The 26,195-nt window shown below is 40.5% G+C and overlaps 1 protein-coding gene across 1 annotated transcript in view; it reads left to right on the plus strand.

The window, feature by feature from the left end:
- The window catches only part of CLIC4 (chloride intracellular channel 4), a 66,219-nt gene extending 49,819 nt beyond the window's left edge, over window positions 1-16,400 (plus strand). The window contains exons 4-6 of the mRNA XM_040465152.1: window positions 3,713-3,819; window positions 11,930-12,111; window positions 12,837-16,400. Of these exons, the coding sequence (XP_040321086.1) occupies window positions 3,713-3,819; window positions 11,930-12,111; window positions 12,837-13,001 (454 nt within the window). The 3' untranslated portion in view covers window positions 13,002-16,400. The remainder of the gene's footprint in view (window positions 1-3,712; window positions 3,820-11,929; window positions 12,112-12,836) is intronic.
- The last annotated feature ends 9,795 nt before the right edge of the window (window positions 16,401-26,195 follow it).

Below are 26,195 nucleotides of genomic sequence, written 5' to 3' on the forward strand. Positions count from 1 at the left end.
GCAGGAGGAGGAAGGAAGTTCTTTCCCGGACCACCACGGGCATCCCTTTCCCTTCCTGTGGTGTTCTAGGGCGTTCAGGGACTGCCCTGGCTCACTGCCTTTCCCCTCAAGGACAAGAAGGTCTTTAGTCCTTAACTACTGCTGACCCTCCTCACTCCCTGATTGAGAGCCTTCGTGTTTCTAGACTGGATGAAGAGAAAAGGCAGAGGAGTTGCCCAAGCTGGCAGACCAGAAGCTAGCATTTCTAATAACATGTTTTTGGCATTTGATGGTACTGAGAACAGAGTGTTTTTATGCGAGCACTTCTGATTCGATCATGACAAATATAAATACAGGCAACTGCTTGTTCTAGAGTTGTTTAGAATTTAGAGACTAGTGAAAAGTTTAAATCCAGGAATTTTTTTTTTTTTTTTTTTTGCTGGTCTGTGTAACCAGCATACATAGAAGAAACTTTCTCTTTCTTTTCCTCTGGGGAAAGTATTTATAAATATATAACTAATTCCCCTTGCTTGAATTAAGGAACTACTTTGCCAAAAAAGCTTTCAAAAAAGCTTTGAAACTTGGGAGTTTTAACTGAAGCAGACCGGTATACTTGGCTAACTTACTGATAAAAAAAAAAAATAGAAGGATAGGGGAAGTTAGATAATTTTGGAGATGAGCTCTGTAAAGGGTTATTAATCCTTTTTTTTTTTTTTTAATGTTTGTATATTTTTGAGAGAGAGCAAGAGAGAGCAGGGGAGGGACAGAGAGAGAGGGAGACATAGAATCCGAAGCAGGCTCCAGGCTCTGAGCTCTCAGCACGGAGACCGACCTGGGGCTCGAACTCACAACAGTCGAGGTCATGGCCTGAGCTGAGGTTGGCCGATCAACCAACTGAGCTGTCCGGGCACCCCTAATCCTGTTTTTGTTGTTTTTTTTTTAAAGTGAGAAATACAATGAAAGTTGAATTTACAGGGATAATTTAATGTGTTGTATACTCAGACTTTATTCTTATATTCACATGAGAAAGCAAATGCCTGAGATCTTTCCTAAAAGGATGGGAGTATTCTTAGCTAGTCTTACCATTCACAGTCTGTGATGTAATACAGAATAAAGGACTGATCTGAAAGTCTTTGTACCCTGGATGCTCATCCCCGTGGTGTTGCTGACAGGTAGCCTTTTGTTAATTACTTGCCTGCCTTTTTGTTCAATGTTGAAATGAAGGTTCTCAGTCGAAGTTTTGCTTTATCAAGCTGTTTGGGAAAGTGAATAATGATGAATTGTTAAAATCCAGTATTTGAGGAAATGCAAAATGAACTGGCAACTGATTTTGGACCTCCTGGTTTAGAATTTGCTTTATCTTTCAGAGACCCCAATCTGTCCTAAAACAAAAGCAAAAACAATACTTGGAGACAGGAAACCTGGGTTTTAGTTTGGCAATACTTTTAACTAGTCTAGGGATTTGGGGACCAAGAATGTAAGCTTTCTGGAATAGAATTTTCTTTTAGGCAAAATGAGAATTTGAGGTGGTCTCTTGTAAGTATTCTATCGATTAAATAGTACAAATTTAATGGTTTGTCTTGGAGAAGAGTAGGGTATGCCTAACCTGCTTTAGAGGACAGTTTTTATTTTTTAAGAATCATAATAGCATCTGTTTTCATATGGTTAAGGATATGCTGATTGCAAATCCTTCTTCATTCTTCCCTGTTAATTAAAATAGGTCTTTAGTAAATATGCCTCTGTGCGCTCATCATTATATCCCCTACACCTAGAATAATGCCTGACAGTGCAGGCCCATAATAATTAGAATAAATGAATATATGTGAGTAATGAATATATAAATGATCTACAATTTAAGCCTACCTTCACGCCTCTTATTTTGAGAATTAGGAAGTGAACTTTATTAGAAAAAGTAGGTACAGCTAAATATTGGGTGGGGTAAAGAAGAATAATTATGGAAACTTGGCTAGAGGAAAACATAGATGTATTGAAGAGGCACGTAGGTTCCTTGTGCTATTTTTTGTTTGGAATGAATCAATGAAGTTACTGTATTACAGGCAGTAAAAACATTTAAACTGGAGGCTGTTGTTTTTATACTCGAGGGGACTTCAGGGAGGTGAACCTGGAATTAACTCTTTCAGCCCAAAGCCGGGGGCAAAAAAAGAGAGAGAGAAAGAGAGGGTAAGGTTTTCTATAGTTAAGAGGGAAAAAAAAAATTATTATATATTATTAATGTAGTATACATTATACTGTATGAAATTCATCGTTCATTGAAGAATTTGTCCTGTAAATATTTCTGTTTATAAGAGAAATCTTTAAGTTTCACAATTGAGAGTTAGTAAAATGAAAGACAAATGGAGCCTATGAGTATTCAGTAGATACTTTATAATCTCCTTACCCATGTAGTCCTCTGTCCAGATTTTTACATGTACCTGTCCTTGATTTCAGAATCGCAGATGTAAAAAAATATGAATATAAAAGCTAACCAGAAACTATAGCTTGCAAGTAAATTAAATTTCTACCTAAAAATACCTCCCCTTCATTTTTAATTTTAAAGAAGTGGAAAGACCGCATCCTAAACTATCTGAGGAAACCGAAGTTCGTAGTTTCATGTCAGGTTTTTTCCAAAGTCTTACTCCCCCAGGCCCACTTTCCAGGGAAGTTTGGCAGGGAGTTTGAGGAGATGAATCTGTCTTCCTACTGGGGTGCTGATGGTCTGAATTCCTGTGGCCGCCAACTCCCTGTGTGCGTGCGACTCCGCCCAAGGGAAGAGGGAGGAGCTGAGCCTTTTCACATGTATTTTCCAATTTGAGCAAGAAATAGACACTGAGTATGTGTGTTTGGGATTTAAATATGCAAAATACACATCACATCTCTGTGTGTGTGTGTGTGTGTGTGTATGTGTGTGTTTAAAGCTATGTGTCATGTCAAAGTAGACCAACTTTGTAACAACACAACAGAACACTTGTTAGCAAAATTACGGGCAACTTCTCTTCCAGTTGCCCAGTGCCACCCTTACAGTGTCTAATACAGGGAAGGTTTTGGAAAATCCCGAGCGTGGGATTGAAGTGAGCGGTCCGCTTCCTGCTGTTTTTGTCTTGACCAAAATGCCTGATCTTTCCCGCTGTCGGGATTCTCTGGCACTGCTGCATGGGGTGGTTCAGGGCAGGGCACACACCAAGAATCTGGTTGGCATCTCTGTTTTGAGAAAGCTCCGTAGTTAAAATGTGGCTGGCGCAAGCGGAGGAGGGGACTTTTTAACTTGACGTAACACTGGTTTCTTGAAATTCCTGTCCAGATAGCCAGCCACACATCACTAGCGGCCACCCTACTGGGAAATTCAGATATAGAATACTTCCTTCATTACAGAAAGTTCTTTTGGACAGTGCTGCTCTGGAGCTCTCTTTCTAAGACCCGCATTGGCTTGGCACCCACCTCCGAGCAAGCAGACTGTTTCCCCAGCGTTCTAATTTATAAAATGGAAGTGAGCGCGGATGCCCTTTGCTTGCCAAGAATATTAATATGCGAACAAAAACACTGTGCAGAGCTTTGTTTCCTAAGGAAAAAACACATCTTAAAAATACCATAGAAAACAGATGATGGCATCTCTTAGAGTCATAACTGTTAGAAGATGTCTAGTAACTGCTAGCACGATGGTTTGTGGATTGAGAGAACTCAGCGCTAACAGATCGCTGGAGGATCTTTCTAATCCTTTATCACCTTTTCCCGCCAGGTACTTGAAGCTTTCACCAAAACACCCAGAATCAAATACTGCTGGAATGGACATCTTTGCCAAATTCTCTGCATATATCAAGAATTCAAGGCCAGAGGCTAATGAAGGTAAAAGAACAAAACAAAACAAAAAAACCCCACAGACGATTGGATTACCACTGCAGATAAACAAACCAAAAAACCCCCTCGAATAAATCCAAAAAATCCCGTTATACGGTGATTATAAATGGTTACTTTGGAGTCCAGATAGTCCCATTAAGTATTAAAAACTGGCTTTCCAAGTTGATTAGAGGTTGTTGTTTTCCTATCTGGGGCTAGTGGTACAGTGCCTGCCATATAGTGGATGTGTGATAAAATGTTTATTGAACAAATTGTTTTCGCAGTCTTCTGAGAAGTTACCATGAAGGGGAACCAAGCAAAGACTTAACGGTGCATCAGAAACCATGGATTCTGTGGTTGTGGTGGTTTGGAATAGACTGATTTAACTTCATTTAAATTATTACTAAATCTTTTGTTTATTCTTGGGTGCTGGCAGCCTAAAGTCAGCCTGGATGGATTTTTGTGATACTTGTCCTTTTTAAATTTTTTTTTATTTTTACTTTAAAAAATGTTTTAAGTAGGCTCCATACCCAGCATGGGGCTTGAACTCATGACCCTGAGATCAAGAGTTATGTGCTCTTGCCACTGAGCCAGCCAGGCGCCTCTATGATAATTATCCTTAAAGAGCAATTTTGGGAGGGACTCTTAAGAGGGCATTTATACTGGGGAGTATAATTCCTAATTTCTTGCATCCTGAAATAGGATTTTAGTTTTAAGTCATATTTTCATGGTGAGTATTGTTTAGGGTAGTACAGATACAAATTCCTTCTTTTATTATTATTTATTTTTATTTTTATTTTTTTAACGTTTATTTATTTTTGAGACAGAGAGAGACAGAGCATGAACGGGGGAGGGTCAGAGAGAGAGGGAGACACAGAATCTGAAATAGGCTCCAGGCTCTGAGCTATCAGCACAGAGCCCGACGCGGGGCTCGAACTCAACGGACCGCGAGATCATGACCTGAGCCGAAGTCAGACACTTAACCGACTGAATCACCCAGGTGCCCCCAAATTCCTTCTTTTATTTATTGAGGGACAGTATCTTATTTCATTTACCGAAACTATATATGGTGAAGGGAGGTCTTTTTGAAAGAGGGCCCATTTAATGAACCTTGTCTTAACTACACCACTCAGTAATTTTTCTTTTTCTTCTCTTTGAGAGGCATCAAAGCATCCAGCATCGTTCTCTCTGGATAAAACTCTGTGGAGAGAACGTTAGTGTTTATTAATTAAAAGTAATCACAATACCCAAAACGCCAGCTCCTAAAGACACTTGAATCCATCGTAGTTTTAGACAGTTTGGTAGCCTGGGTGTGGTTCTTTTGGGTAGAAGTTTATGGCTACAAATGAACAAGAGCACCAAAGGGGGGAAATAACAGTGCTGGTTAAGCAGGAATAAACATCTTTTAAAAAGTTGAAACACTTGCTAATTTTCTGATGTTATTTCAGTAGGCAGAGTTCCAAGCTATTCAGGCTTTTTTAAAAATTATTATTATTAAATTTTAAAATTGCAGCAGTTTATAATTTAGTATTGAATTTCAATGGTTTCTGGGATAATATTCACTGCATGCGATGTTTTCCTACAAAGGGAGGGAGGGAACAGTCTTAGTGTCCAGCCCTGGCTTGTAGCTATTAAATGTGTTCCAGTAATTGCCTTGGGTTTGGGAGCACTTTTCCTAAGTAACTGGCTTTTTTTCTGATGGATGTTTCAGTCTAAGCCTTTTAGATACCAAGTAAACAGTTACATTGGAGCCCCTCCTGTCCACACACAGTATGTTCTGTTGTCCCCTTCCTTTATCCAGGTGACTCTTCTTTCCGTGAAACTGCCCTTTTATATCCAGATGCTCTTGCCCACATTTCTTTGAACTCTCAGAGTTAAGTTCATAATGTTTTTATTTCTCCACGTAGCCTTTGGAAACTGGAGGGTGGTTGAATTTCTTTTGACACTTGGTGGGGAGGAAAGGGGAAAAAATATATTTGCTTAAACACACACACACACACACACACACACTCACGCGCACGCCAAACAATTGCTTTGGGGGATGGGACGGAGGGGAGAGAACAGGGGAGAAAGTGACTCACTTAAGTATAACTTTGTATTCTGTTTTTTCCTATCAATTTGTTACTGTCTTAAGTAGCCACCTACGCTTACTGTCCTTAGAATTGTAACCACTAAGAACAAACAACATAATGGATCAGACAGTGAATAACTTAGAAGGCTTTATATTAAATTACCTATTGGTAAATAAGAATTCCAGTTGCCAAGCAACCTTCCCCCATAGGGCCTGTCACTGCCCTGGGACTTTAGAAAACAGTATTTCAAATTACTATGGAGCTTACTGAGTATATATATATATGTGTGTGTGTGTGTGTGTGTGTATATATATACACGTTTCAGATGTCTTATCTGTCTGTTTAGTGCAATAAAATGCCTTAAATAAGCCTAAGAAATTAGTGCTTCTCCTTCTTCCCCCAAACTATAAACTGCTTACGTGGAGATGAATTTGTCATTTTTACACAGTAAATCGGGGTAGGCAAGGTTTTGATTAGTTTTACCAGCCTATTAAGTATTTTACAAAACTCAGTATGTTTGAACATTTTTAAGACATTTTAAGACCTAGTTCTAAGTGAGGGATTAGATGTCTAGATACTGCAGTATTGGGCCAGTGAACGAGAAGGGTCAGCACTTAGATTGGGTAGAAAATAAACAAATAGGGTTTAAAGAATACAATAAAGGGAAATATGGTAGGTCTGGAGAGAGGGAGGAAGGGAGCAAGGAAGAAGGAAAGAAGGAAGGGAGAGAAAGGTTAATTCTTTTGGTAACATGTCTAAGTTGATTGGGAGAAGATTTGTGTAATCTTTTGAAGCATTAAAAGAAGTTAATAGTCATTCCTCTCATGGGAATGAATTAGGTAGGACTTGTCCAGATCCACTTTTTTTTTTCTTCAGTTCTGGGATTTCATTAATTTATATAAATTATTAAGTTCCCAAATGTAACTGTTTAATAGGTAATTTATTAGGGTGTTGGTACTTATAATAGTCTTTTTTTTTTTTTTAATGTTTGTTTATTTTGAGAGAGGGAGAGAGAGAATCCCAAGCAGGCTTGGAACTGTCAGCACAGAGCCTGACGCAGGGCTTGATCTCACTAACTGTGAGATCATGACCTGAGCCGAAATCAAGAGCTGCTTAACTGACTGAGCCACCCAGGCACCCTGATATTTATAATATTCTTAAGAGCTCAATGAATTGGCAGTGATGAAACCCGCCATTATATGTTCTGAGGCATATTTCATAGTGTCCAAATTCCTATTTTTAAATGGAGGCAAGGGATCTCTGTAAGTTCTAATTAGTTCCTTTTTATTCAAAGTTCATCTTTCCTCCCCTCTTCCTTGGCTGTGCCCCCCCCCACCCCCCCCCCCCAGAAGTGTTTGGAATCAGAGGGTGGTTGTTTACCATTGTAACTATGTAACCGAATTATAGATCTAATCATCTTTAAATATTCATTCCCACTCCCTATTTTCTACTTGGCCTTTAAAAATTGTTTGTGTAAGATTACCCTTTATTGAAATTAGCATGATCGTGTTACATTTCATGCTTTCTGCCTTGCATTTACTCATTCAAATTATACAGTGATTGAGTAATGTATGCTTACTAAAAAAGTTACAATAGTTTAGAAATAAATTTAATGGAATTTCAGTGTCCTTCTTAATAACCTTATATAAATTCTTCCCCAACAGTTAGTATTCATCCTTTTTTCTATGTAATTTTGCAAACATTGTATATGAGTGTGTATTTATGTGTGTTTTACATTCTGCTATTGTCTTTTTCACATATTATGTTGTAGAAGTCTTCCCATATCAAAAAACATAACAAGCGTTATGTTTCAAATGTTGTAAATTTAGGATATTTTATTTTTCTGTTGGATACATTTGAAAACCAGTTCAAGAAAAGGATGAATCTAGAGTAGCTTGGAGATCATAGATCTACCTCAGTTTTTAGAAATGTTGTTTAATGTGTTCCATAATAAGGATTTTTATTTAATTATTTCCCTGTTGATAGTCATATAGATTGTCTCAAGTTTTTTGTTTTGTTTTTTATTATGACAAACAGTGACGCCAGTCACAGTGTCCTTGTGCTACATTCTAAATAGGTCAGAAGGTTTTGTTCCTCAAAAGTCCTCACCAGTTTATATTCTCACTAATGTGAGACTATTCATTTCCCTATACTTCTGACCCTGGCATGTGTGTGCGTGTGTGTGTGTGTGTGTGTGTGTGTGTGTGCGCGCGTGTGTGAAAATTTTTGCTATATTTTCATAGGCAAGAAAGGGTGTTTCGATTTTCAGAATTAATTTAAAACTAATTGTATGGCCTCTATTGTAATTAAGTACTAATTTTTTTTGGAGAGCTTTTGAAATACCTTCGTAGAGATATCAGCATTACCACAGCAGGGGGTATCAGAGAGTAACAGTGCTAAGACAAGAGCTACTTTCTCATGGCTTGCTATTGCCTTCTAGTGGTTAATGTTGACGTTTTCTTTCTCTTAACTGTAGATTCCTTCGTGGTTTGTCTTCAAAATTTCATTATATTTATTGAATGATGCTCTGTAGTACCTCTCGGCACCTGTGTTTTTCTTTGTTTTGCTGGGCTTCCTTGTGTTGTTTCATAAAAAAGTGAATCAAAGTAATTCAGCATTCTTTGTTTTCATTACTATACCCTTTTTTCTGAGATTCTTAATGAATAATCACATTCTAATGAGGTACAGCAGTTCAACTTCAATGTGGATGCTTTACTAAGTCCAAAAGGATGGAAAGAATAGTAATTGTAATGTTTGGCTAGGTTCTTAAGTGTAGTCTGTGCCTTATTATCTCTGGGACGATAAACATTATGTTTCAAATATTGTAGATTTAGGATATTTTATTTTTCTGTTGGATACATTTGAAAACCAGTTCAGGAAAAGGATGAATTTAGAGTAGCTTGGAGATCATAGACTTGCCCAGACTTGTCATTCCCCTCAAGTGCCATTGGAGACATTGTTTCAGTGTTTGAATTCAGGCAGTATTCTCCTCCATAGAGGCGGTGACTCTGTTCACTATAAACCCATCAAAGAACAAGTCATTGTATCTAATGTGTATTTATTCTGTATTCATTGATTTTGATAGGAAGCGTATTGAAGCTTTGTTTTTTATTTTTATTTTTTTTTTACCGCCCTGAGATTCTGCTGGCCCGTCCCCAGCCCTTTTAAGTATAACCGTGAAAACTTTTCCATCAAGCCCTGGACTCCTCACTAACCCGCCTATTTCTCACATTTCATTCTCTTGTTAATTTATAAATTTGACATTTCAGATGACTGAGTGCATGGTGATAACTTAGATGTAATCAAAAAGTTATATTAATTGCCTTTGTATTTTTGATCTATTTTTAAATGGCTTAATTCCTTGTCACTTCCGTGGTTGCAGTTGAGTTCTGCTAACTCCTCAGCTTTATTTTACTGGGTTCTAGTGCCCTCCTGCTTAACTGTTTGCTCTAAGAAATAAACTAACTTGATTCCGGCTATGGCTGGAGTGACCTTTTATTAATAAAATAGGTAGTTCTTTGTTCTGGAGCTTGTCCCATATCATTTGACATACATACATTCCAATTTGATATTTACCTAAGTAAAAAATTTTTACCGTTTCTTCTTTACATTTTAAAATGGCTCTAATGTTCCTAGCAATACGCAGTTCCTGCCTCTGTTTTCAGCTTCCCACAAAGATGTAATAGATACAAATATCTCCACTTGTCTGACTTTAAAAGTATCTATTCTACATTTTCACATGATTTCCTTTTGAACCCTCTCCAGACATTTAAGAAACTCTAAACTTTTATACTTCGTTGTGAGCCTTTCTCAGTCTGGGGCAGATGTTGAACAGGCATTTAATTTGTGCTTGACTAGAGTGCCATAAATTTTAGACGATATACAGAAGCATAAGACACGGACTTCACCTTCAAAGAAAAAATAGTCTGGTTGGGGAAACAAGAATAATGTATTAATTGAATAACAAGAATTAGAAGGAAGGAGTTCAGGATTTAGTAGACTATTAGTTTAATATAAACCAGCCCCGAATTAAAAAATTTAACAGTTCTAAAAAATCTAACAATGCTCATATTAAAATACTGAGCATAACTAATACATATTTTTAAAAAGCATATTAAAAAAATGGGTGATGGGCACTGAAGAAGGCACTTGTTGGGATGAACACTGAGTGTGTATGTAAGTGATGAATCCTGGGAATCTACTCCCGAAGCCAAGAGCATACTGTATCTATACCCTGTATGTTAGCTAACTTGGTGATAAATTATATATTAAAAAAGAAAACGTTTCAGGTAGAGTGTAAAAAAAAAAAACCCATATTAAAAACTACAAGGTATGCAGTTGTCAGATACTGACTTTAAAGTAACTTTGGGGCTCCTGGGTGGCTCAGTCAGTTGAGCGTCCGACTTTGGCTCAGGTCATGATCTCGCGGTCCATGAGTTAGAGCCCCACGTCGGGCTCTGTGCTGCCAGCTCAGAGCCTGGAGCCTGTTTCAGATTCTGTGTCTCCCTCTCTCTGACCCTCCCCTGTTCATGCTCTGTCTCTCCCTGTCTCAAAAATAAATAAAACGTTAAAAAATAAAATAAAATAAAGTAATTTAAAAAAAATGTTTATTTATTTATTAAAGTTTTTTTAAGTGTTGGGCACCTGGGTGGCTCAGTTGGTTAAGCGTCCGATTTCGGCTCAGCTCATGATGTCACGGTCCGTGAGTTCAGCTCAGGGCATGATGTCATGGCCCCTGAGTTTGAGCCCCGCATCTGGCTGACAGAACATGAAGCAGGCTCCAGGCTCCGAGCTCTCTGCACAGAGCCCGACATGGGGCCTGAACCCACTGACTGCCCGAACCCACCCGTCTGTCCTTTCTCGATGTACAGTTTTGTTTCCAAGCTCTGTTGGTTTTTATCTCCTAAGTACCTCTAAAATCCATTTATTCCTTTTTATGTCTACAGCCCCTTTTATCCAGCTAAGACTGCCATCTTTTATCTGGACTGCTAGGAAGGGACCAAGGGATGAGTGGGTGGGACTAATGTGGAAGAAGATGTTTTGGGTTAGGACATATTTATGTTGCTGGTGAAATACCTAATATGTAGCATATGAAAACTTTGTCTTTTTCTCTAATGGAACCAAGTTTATTCAAACTTATACAACCGTATTGATTGTCACCTCAGGGTATTTAACTTTCTTTTATGGCCAAGCACTGTAGTCATCAGTGTGAGCTCGTCCATTCAGGGTGTGGGGGGTGGGGGTGAAGGTAGATTGGGAAGGCAGAGGATAAGAAGGGATAATAGGAGACCTGTCTGTGTTATTCCACAGTCCTCTCCAATGACATTCCCACCCCCTCTGCTGAAGGTCCTTAACCTTGATCAGGTATACAGAGGTGGCTCTGTCTCACTTAATTTCTGAATTATAACAATCATAGCATCTTAATCTACTTGGCTGAAGAGCCCCCTGATTCAGTATTATAAATTGAACTCACTAATCTGACCTCTGTGTTTCCCATGTTATTATAAAATGTGCTATTCTTGGCTTCTTGTGTGTTACATGACAGTGCAGAAACTTCGGGTTTTCTGCTTGGATTGTCTGTATTGGAGTTTCTTAACACGTTTCTTGGTGATAAATCCAAATATTCCTGGGGAAGGGGAAGCAGGCGTTAAAATTCAGGGCAAGAATCTCCGTCGTAGCAAGATTTTATTCCCTAGATTTGAATTAATAGGTTTTGCCTTTTCTCACTCACTTTTCTGGTTTAAACCTCAACTGTGTTGGGCCACAGTGTGTTTGTAAGTGGGGCGCTTAGTTATTAAGTTTTACGGATTCTGGTTTCTGAAACTGTCCCGCTTGTTTCTGGATTTATCTGAACAAATGTATTTGTTTGTCTCATACTGGCCCCATGTAAATAAGCTGCAGGAGAGCAGGAACCTTGTCTGTCTAGTTCGACAGTGCTTCGTGTCAGCGTAAGCATTTGATAAAGCAGTTACGGGCTGGAAGAGTAACGCTTCTATTTTGGGGCTCGGGTGGTTTTCCTTCTTACAGTGTCCCCATCTTTCTTTCAGCATTGGAGAGGGGTCTCTTGAAAACCCTGCAGAAACTGGATGAATATCTGAATTCTCCCCTCCCTGATGAAATTGATGAGAACAGTATGGAGGACATTAAGTTTTCTACACGTAAATTTCTGGATGGCAATGAAATGACATTAGCTGACTGCAACCTGCTTCCCAAACTGCACATTGTCAAGGTAGGTCTATGGGATGTGGTGTCACTTTGCAGTTAGGGGGCTCTTCTCTGTTTATTGAGATAGCGCTTTCTTTGTGTGTGAAATTTCCTCGATCTTCTGTATATGACCAGGAACCCCGAACAGTAGAAATTAATGCTATTTAGGCAACGGTTGAAATGCCTTAGAGTTAATTAAATGGAAAATTGTGTCTTAAAATTGAGGCATATGAGAAAGAAGAATATTTTTTCCTATGACTGCATAAAAATTAAAAAAGGTAGCAGGTAACTTGGAATTGGAGTTTGCTACACAAACTTACATTGTCAAATTCTGTTCTGTGATCATCTGGTACAAGGCAAAAAATATTTACTGAGCATTTCTTGTGTAAGACATTGTGCTAACTAGAATAGGAGTAAGCACTAGTTGTGCAGTAAAGGTCAAGACCAAGGAAAACGGACATCTAAAATAGCATGTGCGCTTTAAGGTATTTATCGAGCAATGCCCCTTGGCTGTCTCCTCCCTGGATTCCCCAGAGCAGGCGTTTATGGTCACTGTGACATTACTGAAGTTCTGATGTCGTGTGCAGTCCTGTCATTATTTAAAACTCTAGTTAGGACGAAGGTGACTTCTTCTCCAATAGAAGCAGTTCTCAGAGATTGTTGGAATTAGTTTGTCCCCAAACTGGAGATATGTCTGGTGTACAAGTCATGGAAAATAAATGTTCACTTTCAATCTCTTTCTGTTTTCAGGTGGTGGCCAAAAAATATCGCAACTTTGATATTCCAAAAGGGATGGCTGGCATCTGGAGATACCTAACTAACGCTTATAGCAGGGATGAGTTTACCAATACCTGTCCCAGTGACAAGGAGGTTGAAATAGCATATAGCGACGTAGCCAAAAGACTCACCAAGTAAACTATCACTTATGAGAGAGATGATTTCACGTCTTCCCCTAAGAACATGCTTTTCCTAACAGACTGCTCCTGTTCCTATAAAGTAGAAATCTTATTTTGCATGAACATGCAGTTATTCAGGATTAGGATCAAGGATAGACCAGGTATAGTAGCTGTCTTTAAGTACACACTCCTAAGCAGTATTATGTTAAAATTCTTCACCCTGCCTCCCCTTCCTGCCCCTACCCCTTCCCCTGCCCCCCATTTGGGGACACTCCATCACGCTCTTTTCACTTTAGAGGTCCTTTGCCATCCTTCCGGAACCCTCACTGTTGTGTCTGTTCGCTTTGTGTAGACGGCGGAACTTTGAGTGTTGATGTGTGAACATAGTAACCGTGACCTCCTCAGTCAGCCCCCAGCTGGTGCACAATGCGTGGTACAAGGAATATTTATGTATGTTTGGAATTTTAGAGTATTTCGTATATGAAGGGATCGCCACCATATCAGAATACCGCCGTATCTGTCAGTTTCGGGATAATCTGTCCCGGGTGTGCTCCCACCAGTGAAGAGAGCCTTCCACAGAAAGTCACTACAAACTTTGCCATTTCACTTTTGTACGTGGGTTTTTACTTTTGCCCGAAAGCATTTATCCCTCAAACCAGATGTAACATCTGACCCTATGTAGAAGCTAAAAGTTTAGAGAGAGAGAGATGATAATTCTCAAGGTCTTCCTCAAGTCCATATGAGAAAAACCAGTGGGCACCTGCCCTTCTGTCTAAATGTGTGGTGGGTTTTTTTTATGTTTTTTTTGTGATTTTTTTTTTTTGTGTGTGTGTGATTTTTTTTTTTTTTTTTTTTTTTTTTGGTATGTATTTTGCCCAGTGCCATTCATTTGGAACCATATTGCTTTCCTCCTTTATTTAAAAATCTCCTTTTTAGGTAAGCATAGACTTTGCTGTCTGTAGATCTTTTGAGCAACACTACATAAACTGATCTTTAGTTGATTTTGCTGTCGCAGTACAACGATTTGTAATGATTAACCCTCACAGATATTAACCAAAGGAATGTCGGGTGGGTTTGTCAAAATGGCAAGTAGAATTTTGTTTCTAAAACATATTTAATTAATGTGGATCATCTAAACAATGCACTTTCCACCCTATATTAAAAACAAGATAAAACACACGTTACGAGCTTTCCCATTCCACTCCCGTTTACTGTTAAACTTTGGGTTGGAGGATGGTTCGCTCCTTTGGGACTAAATTGTAGTTGTGATGGTGAGAATGCATTTACCGAGTTTTGCCTAATCTCAGTCATTGTACGTCTTTCCATTAAATTTTTCTAAAGCCGCACTGAGGGATAGCACTCTGCATGCTTGTTTTTTAGATTGACTTCCTAAACGAGGGATGGTCTGTGCTCTGACAGGGGAGGATGAACTTGGCAAAAATAAAACAAAAAGTCTGCTATGTATTTATTCATTTTTTAAAAACGTACTTTATAAATACTGCTCCAAAGACCATGGCTGTGACTCGAATACACTTTTGGTAATTTTTTATATATAACTTGTTTAAGAAGTGCTATTTCTCAGAGGCTGTTTTTGGAAATTCAAGTATATTATTGCTTTAAAGTGGCGGTGTTTCCCCCCACTTTGATGTGGTAACATTCAGTAAGCACTGGTGTTATGGAAGCAGCCTGATTTTTATAAATGTACTGCATTTTTATCAGTAATTGCTTGGTATAGAAGGGTGAGCTCCATATTGTCTCCGTTCGGCTCAGGGAAGTTTCTTTGCCTTACCTTTCTTAGAACGCCTTATTGGTGATCGAAAGTTGGGGCACCCACCTTTTTATAATTAAATATTGGATGATGACTTACCTGGTTCCAAGAAGAGCACTCAGGTTATCATTGAGAGGTTCTATAGCCTCAGTGGGTGAAAATGTCGCATCTGCACCGGGAAGCACATTGCCAGTTCTCACCTACTTTCTAAGTGGTAAGTTGGCATTCAGGTGATACCGAGCCGGGCCTCGTAGCCTGAAGTATGAAAAAGATTCAAGAGAAGGGGGTCTGTTCTTCCAAGTGAATGGTGGCCTCGGTGCAGAGGAGAGGGTAATGAGGACAGCGGCACATTCCTCAAAGTAGAGCGATGGAAAACACATTCTGAAATTCAGTTGTGAAGTATTTCACTTTCGATATTTATTCTCTTCAGCGTCTTTTAAAAATTTATCCCATGATTATACTTGGCTATCCCTCTGGATACCTAAGGAAGGCAGGTTTCTCTCTTCTGATTTTGATGTAGAAAGACCTTACTACTTTATCAGGGAAGATAGATAAAATTGAGATTGGCAAATGGACAAAAAGCTAGTAAAGAGAATAATCCTAGAACATTTTTTTTTAATCCCATTTTGTACTTGCGGAAAGGTCGTAGCTTAAGATATTGGGAGCTATTAGGACATAAAAGTTTTCATGGCAATTAGTGTATGATTTGACATAATGTGGATCATCTGATATTTGTTTCTACAACTACTGAATCATTTCCCCCTTCATTTAAACCCCTTACCTTCCCCTTCAACAAGATTAGATTCTGAATGGAAACTCCCACTGTTTTCCAAGGAATTCTGAGACATTTTTGTGTTTAACAGTTGGAAAGCTCTTTATTTCAGCAGATATAACTTCCTTTTTTTTTTTTTAAATGTAGATGCAGATATTCTCTAGCCTTCTATCTTTTATTAGGATTGTTGGCTTTTGTGATGAAAATCATATAAGATTTGATTTCTTGGTAACTCAGCTTACACAATTTATGTTTAAATTCTTGAGCAATCTGTATGCAATTAAGAGACTTCTGACATTCTTACACTAAGTTGATCAACTCTAGAGTTTAGGCAATTTAACTTCTGTTGAGTTTTGAATCTCTCCAGAGTTATGTAGATAGCTTTTATTTCTGTACATTTAAAATCTCCATTTAGAAAATATCTGCAAGGTAAAAAAAATGGGAAGAAATAGCAATGTATTTTTTCATGAACATTTTGATACACATTTCATCAAGTTTATTGATTAACCATTTTCTTATACTGGTTATAGTCAGTATTTGATTCTGAGAGGGAAGTATTCATTATTGATACACTGTATGGGCTTTTTTTATTCCATCCTTTACAAATGATCAAGATTGGAGCCGTAAAAATTATATTTTTATCATGGAAAAAATTTCAACTCCCCAAGTCATAATGTTGAACAGAATTGGAATATTTTCTTTAGAATTACTTGAAAAGGCAAATGAAAGCTTATTATAGAATGCTTGTATTTTCTTTTCTCTCTAGAACCAGTATATTGCTGGCAGCTATTGTATTAAAAAAATAAAGTATATTTTCACTATCATAAAAGGTTCTTTTTTCCCCCCCTCATGAAAATAAATAGTAACCTGGGGTAAAAGTGTTTTACTTGAGACTACTTTTTTCCACGAGTGGGTGATTCGGCACATTTAATAGATTAAAGGGGGGAAAAATATAGTCATCTCAGTAGGTGGATAAAATAATTTGATAAGAACTTTCATAATTCTCATTCTTAGCAAAATAGGACCAGCGGCAAAAAAAAAAAATGTTTAACCTGGTGAAGCCATCTAAGAACCTATAGCAAATTTCATAACATAGGTTGCCTTTTATCATGGCTATTATCCAGCTACTTTCTACAGCTATTTTATTAGAAACATTCTAGCCGGTGCAGTAAAATCAGTAGAAAGAACAGGGGATGGAAAAGAAGTGACCAAATGGCCGCTCTTTGCAGATGATACATACACATAAAGGAAATCCATAATAACCTGTTAGATATAAGAAAATTAAGCTAGCTTACTAGATACAATAATGAAGAAATATAATTACTATATACTAATATTAACCATATTAAAATTAATAAACTAGTAACACTGAGTGACAATTCTGGAAAAAGCTGGGTGACAGGAAAATTGGTAGGAAATTGTCAGTGTATACCTTTTTGAGTTTTGAGAAATTTGTAGCAAATATATTACCTATTCCAAAAAATAAAACTGTTTTAAAAGATAAACTATAAGCTATTTAGGATCAAAATGTGCAATTCTTTATGAAGAAAAGTGCAAAATATTATCAAAGGACCTAATAGAAACCTGCTCAATGGATAGGTATACCATGTTCATGGATAGGGAGCTTAAGCGTCTTTGAGTTTCAATTCAGTCTCAAGTAATTTATAAATTCAGTATATTTTCCCACAAAATCCCAACTGTGTGTGTGTGTAAACTAGATAAATGGATTTTAAAAAATTCATATGGAAGAATTAATGCCCCTCAAATAGCCAATATATGGAAAAGGGAAGGTAGCCTAGTAGACTTGCCTGATAAGATATAAAGACTTAAAAGCTTACAGTAATTGATGGGTAGGTTATAGTAGGTCACGACAACACAACATTCACACTACAACTAGTAAAAACACCAAAATAATACTTTTAAACATCAGAAAACTGTGGAAGCAAGAAGAACTAAATGAATTGGAATTTCAGAGGAGGAAGCCCTTCTGAGGTGAACTGATGGTCTGGTAATTTTCTTCCCTGGGGGCATTTGCTGATTCTGGGCCTGGGACTGAGGACTGGGTTTGGCCCATGCAGAGGGGTTCTTCTGGGGAAATGAAAATCACAAGGCTCTTGTCTACAGGGCACGCTGGAAACCTGAGGTACCCCAAATACATGACTGGATTTCTCACAGGACACTTGCTGAACTCCAGAGCTGTCCAGGGCATGCAAGAAGCTAAGCCCAGGGCTTCCAAAAGGCAGAATGAGATCTCCCACAATCCCACCATATTTAGGAGACAAAATTTCATTAGCTGGAGGGGTTTACTCAAAACACAGGAACTTAATGGTTGCCTGGCACTGGGGGTGGGAATGGGAATTGCAAACAAACATAAGGGATCTTTAAGATGATGGAACTATTCCAAATATGGATTATAGATAAGGGTCTAATGTCCACAATATATAAAGAATTCTTATAATAATAAAAGAGCAAGGATGTGAATAGACCTCCCTTTAAAGAAGATACAAAGATGGCCAATAAACACACGAAAGAAGCTTACTATTAGTCATTATGGAAGTGTAAATTAGAACCACAAAAAATGGCCTCTAGTGTGGCTATAATCAAGAAGACAGACAATTATTAAGTGTTGGCGATGAGGTGGAGGAATTACAACTCTCATACATTGCTGGTGGGAGCATAAAATGGTGTAGCTGCATTGGAAAACAGCCTGGTGGTTCTTCAAAAAGTTAAACATAGAGCAACCATATGACCCAGCAATTTCACTCCTAGGTTTCCTAGCCAGGAAAATTAAAACTGTCTGCACATCTTGTACATGGATGCTCATGTCAGTTATAATAGCCCCCAAATGGAAACAACCCAGATATCATCAGATGAATGGTTAAAAAACAACAAACCCAAACCTGTAGATCTCTATATATCTATGTGTTCATGTACTGGAATACTATGCAGCCATTAAAAAATACAGATACAAGGCACAACATGAATGAAGCTTGAAAACATTATGCTCAGTGAAAGAGCCCAATCACAAAAGGCCACGTATTTATGCAAAATGTCCAGAAGAGGGAAATCTTAACGGAGACCGACAAGTTACTGGGTTGTCGGGAGTTGGGGGAGGAGACAATGGGGAGGGACTGCTGGCAGGTCTGGTGTTCCTTTCTTGAGTGATAAAAAGTGTTCCAAAACTAAATGATGGTGATGGTTGTTCAACTTTGTGAATACTAAAATATAAAAAAACCACACCGAATTGTGTACTCTCAAAGCGTGGACTTTGTGGTATGTAAGTTATATCTCAATTTTTTAAAAGTGCATGGAGGCAGCTCTGCCATGCTGAAGTTTTGGATAATCTTCAACAAAGTGGTTTGGCAGCTTTGTTGCCAGAGTTAGTCACTTGGCTTTCTTTTGTGTTTGAATTAAAGTTAACAATTTAAGGGGCGCCTGGGTGGCTCAGTCCGTTAAGCCGCAGACTTTGGCTCAGGTCATGATCTCGCGGTCCGTGAGTTCGAGCCTCGCGTCGGGCTCTGTGCTGACAGCTCAGAGCCTGGAGCCTGTTTCAGATTCTGTGTTTCCCTCTCTCTGACCCTCCCCTGTTCATGCTCTGTCTCTCCCTGTCTCAAAAGTAAATAAAACGTTAAAAAAATTAAAAAAAAAAAGAACAATTTAAATGTCATCCAAAATGTATTCTTAAAAGGGAAAAAGGAAAAAAAAATGAAAATAAGTTTTGTTTGTTTATTGTGAGAGGGAAAGAGAGAGTGAGCAGGGAGGGGCAGAGAGAGAGAGCGAGAATCCCAAACAGGCCCTGTGGTGCCAGCGCAGAGCCCGACGATGGGCTTGGACCCATCCATGAAACGAGATCATGACCTGAGCTGAAATCAAGAGTTGGACGCTTAACTGACTGAGCCACCCGGGCGCCCTGAAAAAAAGAATTTTTGTATAAACCATTTAGTTTTGTTCACCTAAAATGGGTGAATTCTACAGCCTATAAATTATGCTTCAATAACATGGTTTTTTTTTTTTTAAGCTAAAAAACACAAATCTGAAATTAAGAATTTATTTTATGGGTTTAAACAATAAAACAGCAGAAGACACGATTAGTGCTCAAAGGTAGGTCAACAGAAAAAAAAAACAAAACTGAAGCAAGGCAGTAAAAAGAATGCAAAAACAAATCTACAAGGAAAGAACACGAGAGAGAACACAATCTAAAGATAGGTGTAATTTTTTTTTTTAATTTTTTTTTTCAGCGTTTATTTACTTTTGGGACAGAGAGAGACAGAGCATGAACGGGGGAGGGGCAGAGAGAGAGGGAGACACAGAATCGGAAACAGGCTCCAGGCTCTGAGCCATCAGCCCAGAGCCCGACGCGGGGCTCGAACCCACGGACCGCGAGATCGTGACCTGGCTGAAGTCGGACGCTTAACTGACTGCGCCACCCAGGCGCCCCAAGATAGGTGTAATTGAAGTCACAGGGAATGGGGTAGACGCAATATTGGGTGAAATAATGGCTGAGAACTCTCCAGACTTGTTGACATCAACCCACAGATTCATTAGCCTCAGCAAACCCCATAAGGAATCAAAACAAAGAGACCACAACATAGAATACTAGTCAAACTGCTGAAAACCAAAGGCAGAGAAGCCTGAAGACAGCCAGAGAGAAATGACCCATAACCTTTGAAGGAGTCACAATGAAACTAATAGCTGACTTCTCAGCAGAGATGTTGGAAACCAGAAGAAAGGGGAATCTTCAAACTGCTGAAAAGAAAAGGAAAGGAAAGGAAACCCTACCAACGGAGAATTCCATACTTTCGTGAAAGTATTCTCAAAAGCTAAGTCAAAAGGCATTTTCACAGAGACAAAAGCCGAGAGAATTTGGCAACAGCAGACCAATGCTACCAGATACTGAAAGAAGTACTTCAGCCCAAAGGCAAATGACCCCCAGACTGAGGCACAGAACCAGAAGGAGGAATAAGCAATGGAAATGGTAAAATCTGTAGGCAAATGTAAAAGAATATTGACTACTTAACAACAACGTCTTGCAGGTACGCACTGTCGTATATTTTATTTCTGTGGAAGTAAACATTTACATATCTATATTCTGCAGAAGTATATTTTATGGGACATATAACTGGCTTACAGAAGTAAAATGTAATGAAGTAAAATAGATAACGTGCAGTATATAGCTGGTTATATATTATAAATATATAACATTGATGGAGGTGTAGTAGGAAAGTAAGCGGAGTTAAGTACTTGTAGGATCCTTACATTAAATACTGATTTAAGAAAACTACAAAAACCATAGATAAGTTTTATAATGCCTAGGGTAGCTATTACGATAATTATAAGAATAAACATCTAAGATTCAAGGGGAAAGGAATTTTTAAAAAAGCCAATGAATCCCAACAAAAGGACAAGAGGACTAAAGGAATAAAGGATCGGACAAATTGAAAAAATAGAAAAAAGTTAGCTGTAAACCATATACCATGAGTAATTATATTAAATATAAGTGCACTAAACAATCATTAAAAATCAGAAAGTGGGAAGTGTTCCTCTGTCTCCATCTCTCTGCCCCTCCCCTGCTAATGCTCTCTCTCTCTCAAAAATAAACGTTAAAAAAAAGTCAGAGAGTGTTGAATGATTAAAAACAAAGTCAAAACCCAATATTTGACACATACAAGAAACCCACTATAAGGATACAGAAAGGTTGAAAATAAAGGGTGGAACAGTCAATCTGTCGACACATTAATCAAAAGAAAGCAGACATAACCATTTATCATACAAAGCAGGCTTTGAGGCAGAAAGTATTACTAGAGCCGAAGAAGGACATTTTATAATACAGGACATTTAGGGTATCCTTTTATAATGAAAGGCTTATTTACTTGGAAGATAAAAAGTGCTAAACTTGTATGCATCTAACAACACAGTCTTAAATACATACAGCAAAAGTTAACTAAGCTAAAAGGAAGAAATAGACAAATGCACCATCACAATCAAAGATTTTCATCATAGCTCTCTCATAACTGATAGAAGAACAGAACCTCCCACCCCACTCAATAAGGAATTTGAATAAGTTAACCAACTTGACTTGACTGACATTGGAACCCTATACCCAACAACTGCAGAACACGCATTCTTTTCAAGTACTTGCTTTTCGAGTACTTTGCTTTCAGCAAAGTAGACCATATGCTGGCCTATAAAGCAAGTCTCAACGAATTTCAAAGAAATCCTCCAAAGTATGTGCTCTGACCACAGCAGAATTAAAATAGACATGACTGAAAGACAGCAGGAGAATCCCAGTGATAGCAAGTGCAAAGTAAGACCAAAACCTGCACTGAAATTTAAAAAAAATTAACAAACATATGTGCCTATTATGTGCCAGGAACTATTCTAACCACTTTACATACACTCGCTTAGTCTCCCTAACAATCCTCTGACATGGAGACTATGATTCCCATTTTGTGGATGAAGAAATTGATGCACAGGGAAGTTAAGAGAGTTGCTCAAGGTCACACAGCTATTAAGTCACAGAGCCAGAATTAGAGCCCAAGGAACGTAGCAATAGGCGGATTGTGAGCTGCAATCTGTACAAGTGTTCCTGCTTATACTAGCGTAGACTTGGCTCCCTGAGTCCCGCCAGCCAAGGTAATTGGGTTGCCAGGTCAGCAGAGCTCCAGCAGGAGCAAATCTATTCTTGTCTGTTCTCTGGGGCAGGTCTCCGGCGAGGAGCAGAGGGTCGAGGGCCCCGGCCCGACAGGCCCTGCCTCTCCCGGGAAGGCTTACTGCCTCGTGCTGGAGGCAACGTTAGCCTTGCCCTTGCTGGCTTTCGGGGCGCCCGTTGGGTGCTGATCTAGAAGGACCAGCAGGGGGCGCAGGCCCCCTTGCCGTCGCTCCCCGGGCTGCAGACCGCCCGGCAGCTGCAGACCCGCGTCAGTTTGGGGAGCTGGCAGCTCGGCTCCGCCGCGTCGCTGGCTTCCTTCCTCTTTATCAGATCTGTCCCGGCTGCTGCGCGCCGTGAAGGCACCTCCGGCCTCCGCCCCTCCTTCCTGTGCCGAACGGCCGCTCTAACCTGCAGCGCCGCCCCCCCCCCCGCCCCGCTCGCACCCCGGGGAGGGGGACACCCCGCTTGCAAGTCAGGCGGCCCGAGGGCTTCCGCTCCCCGCGGGGGCAGAGCCCGCGAGCGCGCGATCTCCGCGCACCCCCAGCCCTTCGCGCGCCCTCGGCGGTCGGCCGGCAGGCGGGAGGCTGCAGGGAGCGCTTCGGCCGCGACCGCAGCAGGTGCGGGTGCAGGCGGCTGCGGCGGGGGGACCCAGCGATGCTGCCAAGGCCGGTCCTGGGGGGGGGCCCCCTCCCCCCTCCCCGCCGCGCCGGGACGCGGCTCCGCGAGCCGCCAGGTGGTGGCGCAGGGGACGGCGCAGGGGACCGTGCGGCCGCGGGGCGGGAGCGCGGGGCAGGCTCCCCGGAGGAGGGGCCGCGCTGAGAGCCCCAGGGCGTCGTCGTCCCCGGGAGGGGGTGCAAGGTTCCAGGCCCGCCCGGAGAAATTCCGTCCCCGGCCGGAGGAGTGGCCTCCAGTGAGGAGAGCCGCGGGGGTCGTCCTTCGGGAAAACGAGGGACAGCCGGCGACGTTTCTGATTCTGTGTCTCATACAGGAAGAATGGGCGGGCTTCGGTTTTTTCAAGTGATTCTTCTTCCTCGGACGTCCTCAAGTGAGAGTAAATAATTTTCCTTCAACACTAGGTGCCCGTTGCTGTGTTAAAGCTTATCCCGAATGTACGTATAAATATATATATTTATTCATAAATAAACGTTTCAAATCTTTGAATCTTGTCAACAATCTATTGAGGTAGGGGTGATTAATAACCCTCCCCCACCTTTTTCTTTTTCTTTTTTTTTTTTTTCTTTTTTTTTTTTGTAAGATAACTTCAGCATAGAAAGGTTCAATTATTTGCTCAAGGCCACATGTCCAGGAATGTGATAGAGGCTATCTGGTTCCGAGATTTATCTACAGCGCTCAGTTCGATGCTGTCACTTCCCCTGCGTTGGGAGGGGCTCAGGTGGGGCCTGGGGAAGGCTGATTTCTTGGCCTGGCGATGGAGCCGCCCAGAGTTCCCCTAGGTGGACTTCTCCAGTGGGATCCAGAAGGTTCGCGGCTGTACCACGCCCGGCTCCAGCCCCCGGAGCACAGTCGGGTGGGCGCCGTGCACGAGGAGCTGAGAGGTTCCAACTCTTAAGTGCCCAGTGCACTGGCGCTTTGTTGTTAGTGAAAAAGAGAGAGGGTGAGACAGGACTCTGGGGGCCTCCCCGGAGAGCAAAAGGGGCCTGGCCTCTCCACCTCCTCGGCTCAGAAATAGGCGTGCAACTGCCCGCTGCCTGCAGAGGTCACTGTAAGCCAGCAAAATCGTCCTGCTGAGGCAGAACAGGAGTTTCCCCATCAAGGGAGCGGCAGGAGACGAAAAGCCTGGGTACCTGTGCCTTCCCTTCCCTTCCCTGGAAACACCGTTAGGTCTACGAGGTCATGTCATTCTCTTGAACAGTTGACGGCAGAGAAGTCGGTCCTCGTCTCTACAGATGCTCCAAGACCCCTACGTCCTTAGCAGACTCCTAAGGTTGCCTATGGTAACTATTTTTCAAATTGGACCAAAAGATAAAAATGTAAATAAACTGGAGGGAAGCCCTACTCACTGATTATCAAAAGAGCCTTTTGAAAAAAAGTTTATTTATTTGGGGGCGGGGAGGGGCAGAGAGAGGGAGAGAGAGAACCCCAAGCAGGCTTTGTGCTGACAGTGCTGAAAAATTTTGAGCCAAAGTCAAGGATTGGATGCTCAACCCCTGAGCTCCCCCCACCCCCAGCACCCTGATTAAAAAAAAACAAAACAAAAAACCAAACTCTTGCCGTATTCTAAAGATACCTTTCAACTCGATATTCTGACTCAACTTTCATTATCAGATGCTTTTCAGAAGATGATGGTGAGGGCAACCTGGACATACTCCAGCACCCTTGGCTCATCAATGAAGGAATCAAGGATGAGGGTCGTGCCCCGTCCCTTAGTTAATTAGTTGCAGGGTGGGGACCTCTAGGACAGTGTTCTCAGGTCTCGACAAGGTGGTGACTACCAAGCAGACCCAGAGTTGCCTCTAGAAACACATCTTTTTTTGGGTAAGTTTTCTAAAACATTTTTTCTTAACGTTTATTCATTTTTTTTTTTTTTTTTTTTGAGAGACACAGAGAGAGCGTGGATGGGGGCAGGGCAGAGACAGAGGGAGACACAGAATCGGAAGCAGGTTCCAGGCTCTGAGCTGTCAGCACAGGGCCTAATGCGGGGCTCGAACTCACAAACGGTGAGACCATGACCTGAGCCGAAGTCAGACGCTTAACCGACTAAGCCACCCAGGCGCCCCTAGAAACACATCTTGATCCCCTCTGCTTGGTTCTCAGGGAGTTCCCTGACTTCACAAGAAATGGGTTTTAACAAATAAATTATCGGGATCCAGAATCTTTATCTTCTGTTAAAACACGCTTAAGTGTATGAGATGCCCCATTCATTAAAAAAAATAACTGAAGTGCCTCCTGGGCACAAGGCACTGGCTGATGGTGAATAAATGGAGACACATGATTTCTGCCTTCCAGGACCTTCCAGGACCACAGGGGAGAAAAGACATAAACACAAATAACCAGGCAATAAAAGCAGAAGGTGAGAAACTATTCACAAGAGACTTAAAAGCACTATTCATTCTTTCACTCCTGCCTATTTATTGAGCCTACCTTGTTCTGATTTGTAAAGGGAAAATTGATTTTCGCTAGGAAAATCAATAGTATAGCAAATACGTTTATAAAAGGTTTTTAACTGTTCAAATGATTATCAAAGTAATTCTGCTCGCTGTAGAAATCTTGGAAAGTACAGAGAAAAGTAGAGAAGCACATACACAAATTTCCCCCAAATTCACCACCAGAGGCAACCCATTCATGGTGTGTTTTCCCACCAATTGGTCAGGATTTTTTTTTTTTCTTTAAGAATTTTACAGCTTACTTTCCATCACAAATCTATCATATCAGAAGCATTTCCCGCATCATCTGGAACTCTCGATCATTATAAGGCTATTTGCCCAATGCTTTCCGTCACACGGATGCATCATAATTGACTCACTTATTCCCCGACTGGTAGGGTGTCGAGGTTGTTTCCAGCTTTCCGTTATTACACATTTACATCGCCGTGGGTATCTCTGTACGTACATCTCTGACTGTATTTCAGCTTCTGTGTTTTGGGGGGAAATAATCAGAGATGTGAACCAAAAGTATGACCATCTCCAGAGGATCGATGCATATGAGCAAGTTATTTGCTGGGAAGTTTCTAAGGACGTGGCTTAAAAACATACATATGGACAAAGAGGAGGACCATTTTTTCAGGCTTTTTTAAAAAATTTCTTTTTAACTTTATTTATTATTGAGAGACGGAGAGACACAGAGCGTGAGTAGGGGAGGGGCAGAGAGAGGGGGAGACACAGAATCTGAAGCAGGCTCCAGGCTCTGAGCTGTCAGCACAGAGCCCGACGCGGGGCTTGAACCCACAAACTGTGAGATCATGACCTGAGCCGAAGTCGGACGCTCAACTGACTGAGCCACCGAGGCGCCTCTGAGGCTTTTGATAAATATCACCCAGTGGCTTGCAGGGAATATCTCAGCAATT

Source organism: Herpailurus yagouaroundi, unplaced genomic scaffold (assembly GCF_014898765.1).
Source record: "Herpailurus yagouaroundi ecotype Mexico unplaced genomic scaffold, PumYag 77, whole genome shotgun sequence".
NCBI lineage: Eukaryota > Metazoa > Chordata > Mammalia > Carnivora > Felidae > Herpailurus > Herpailurus yagouaroundi.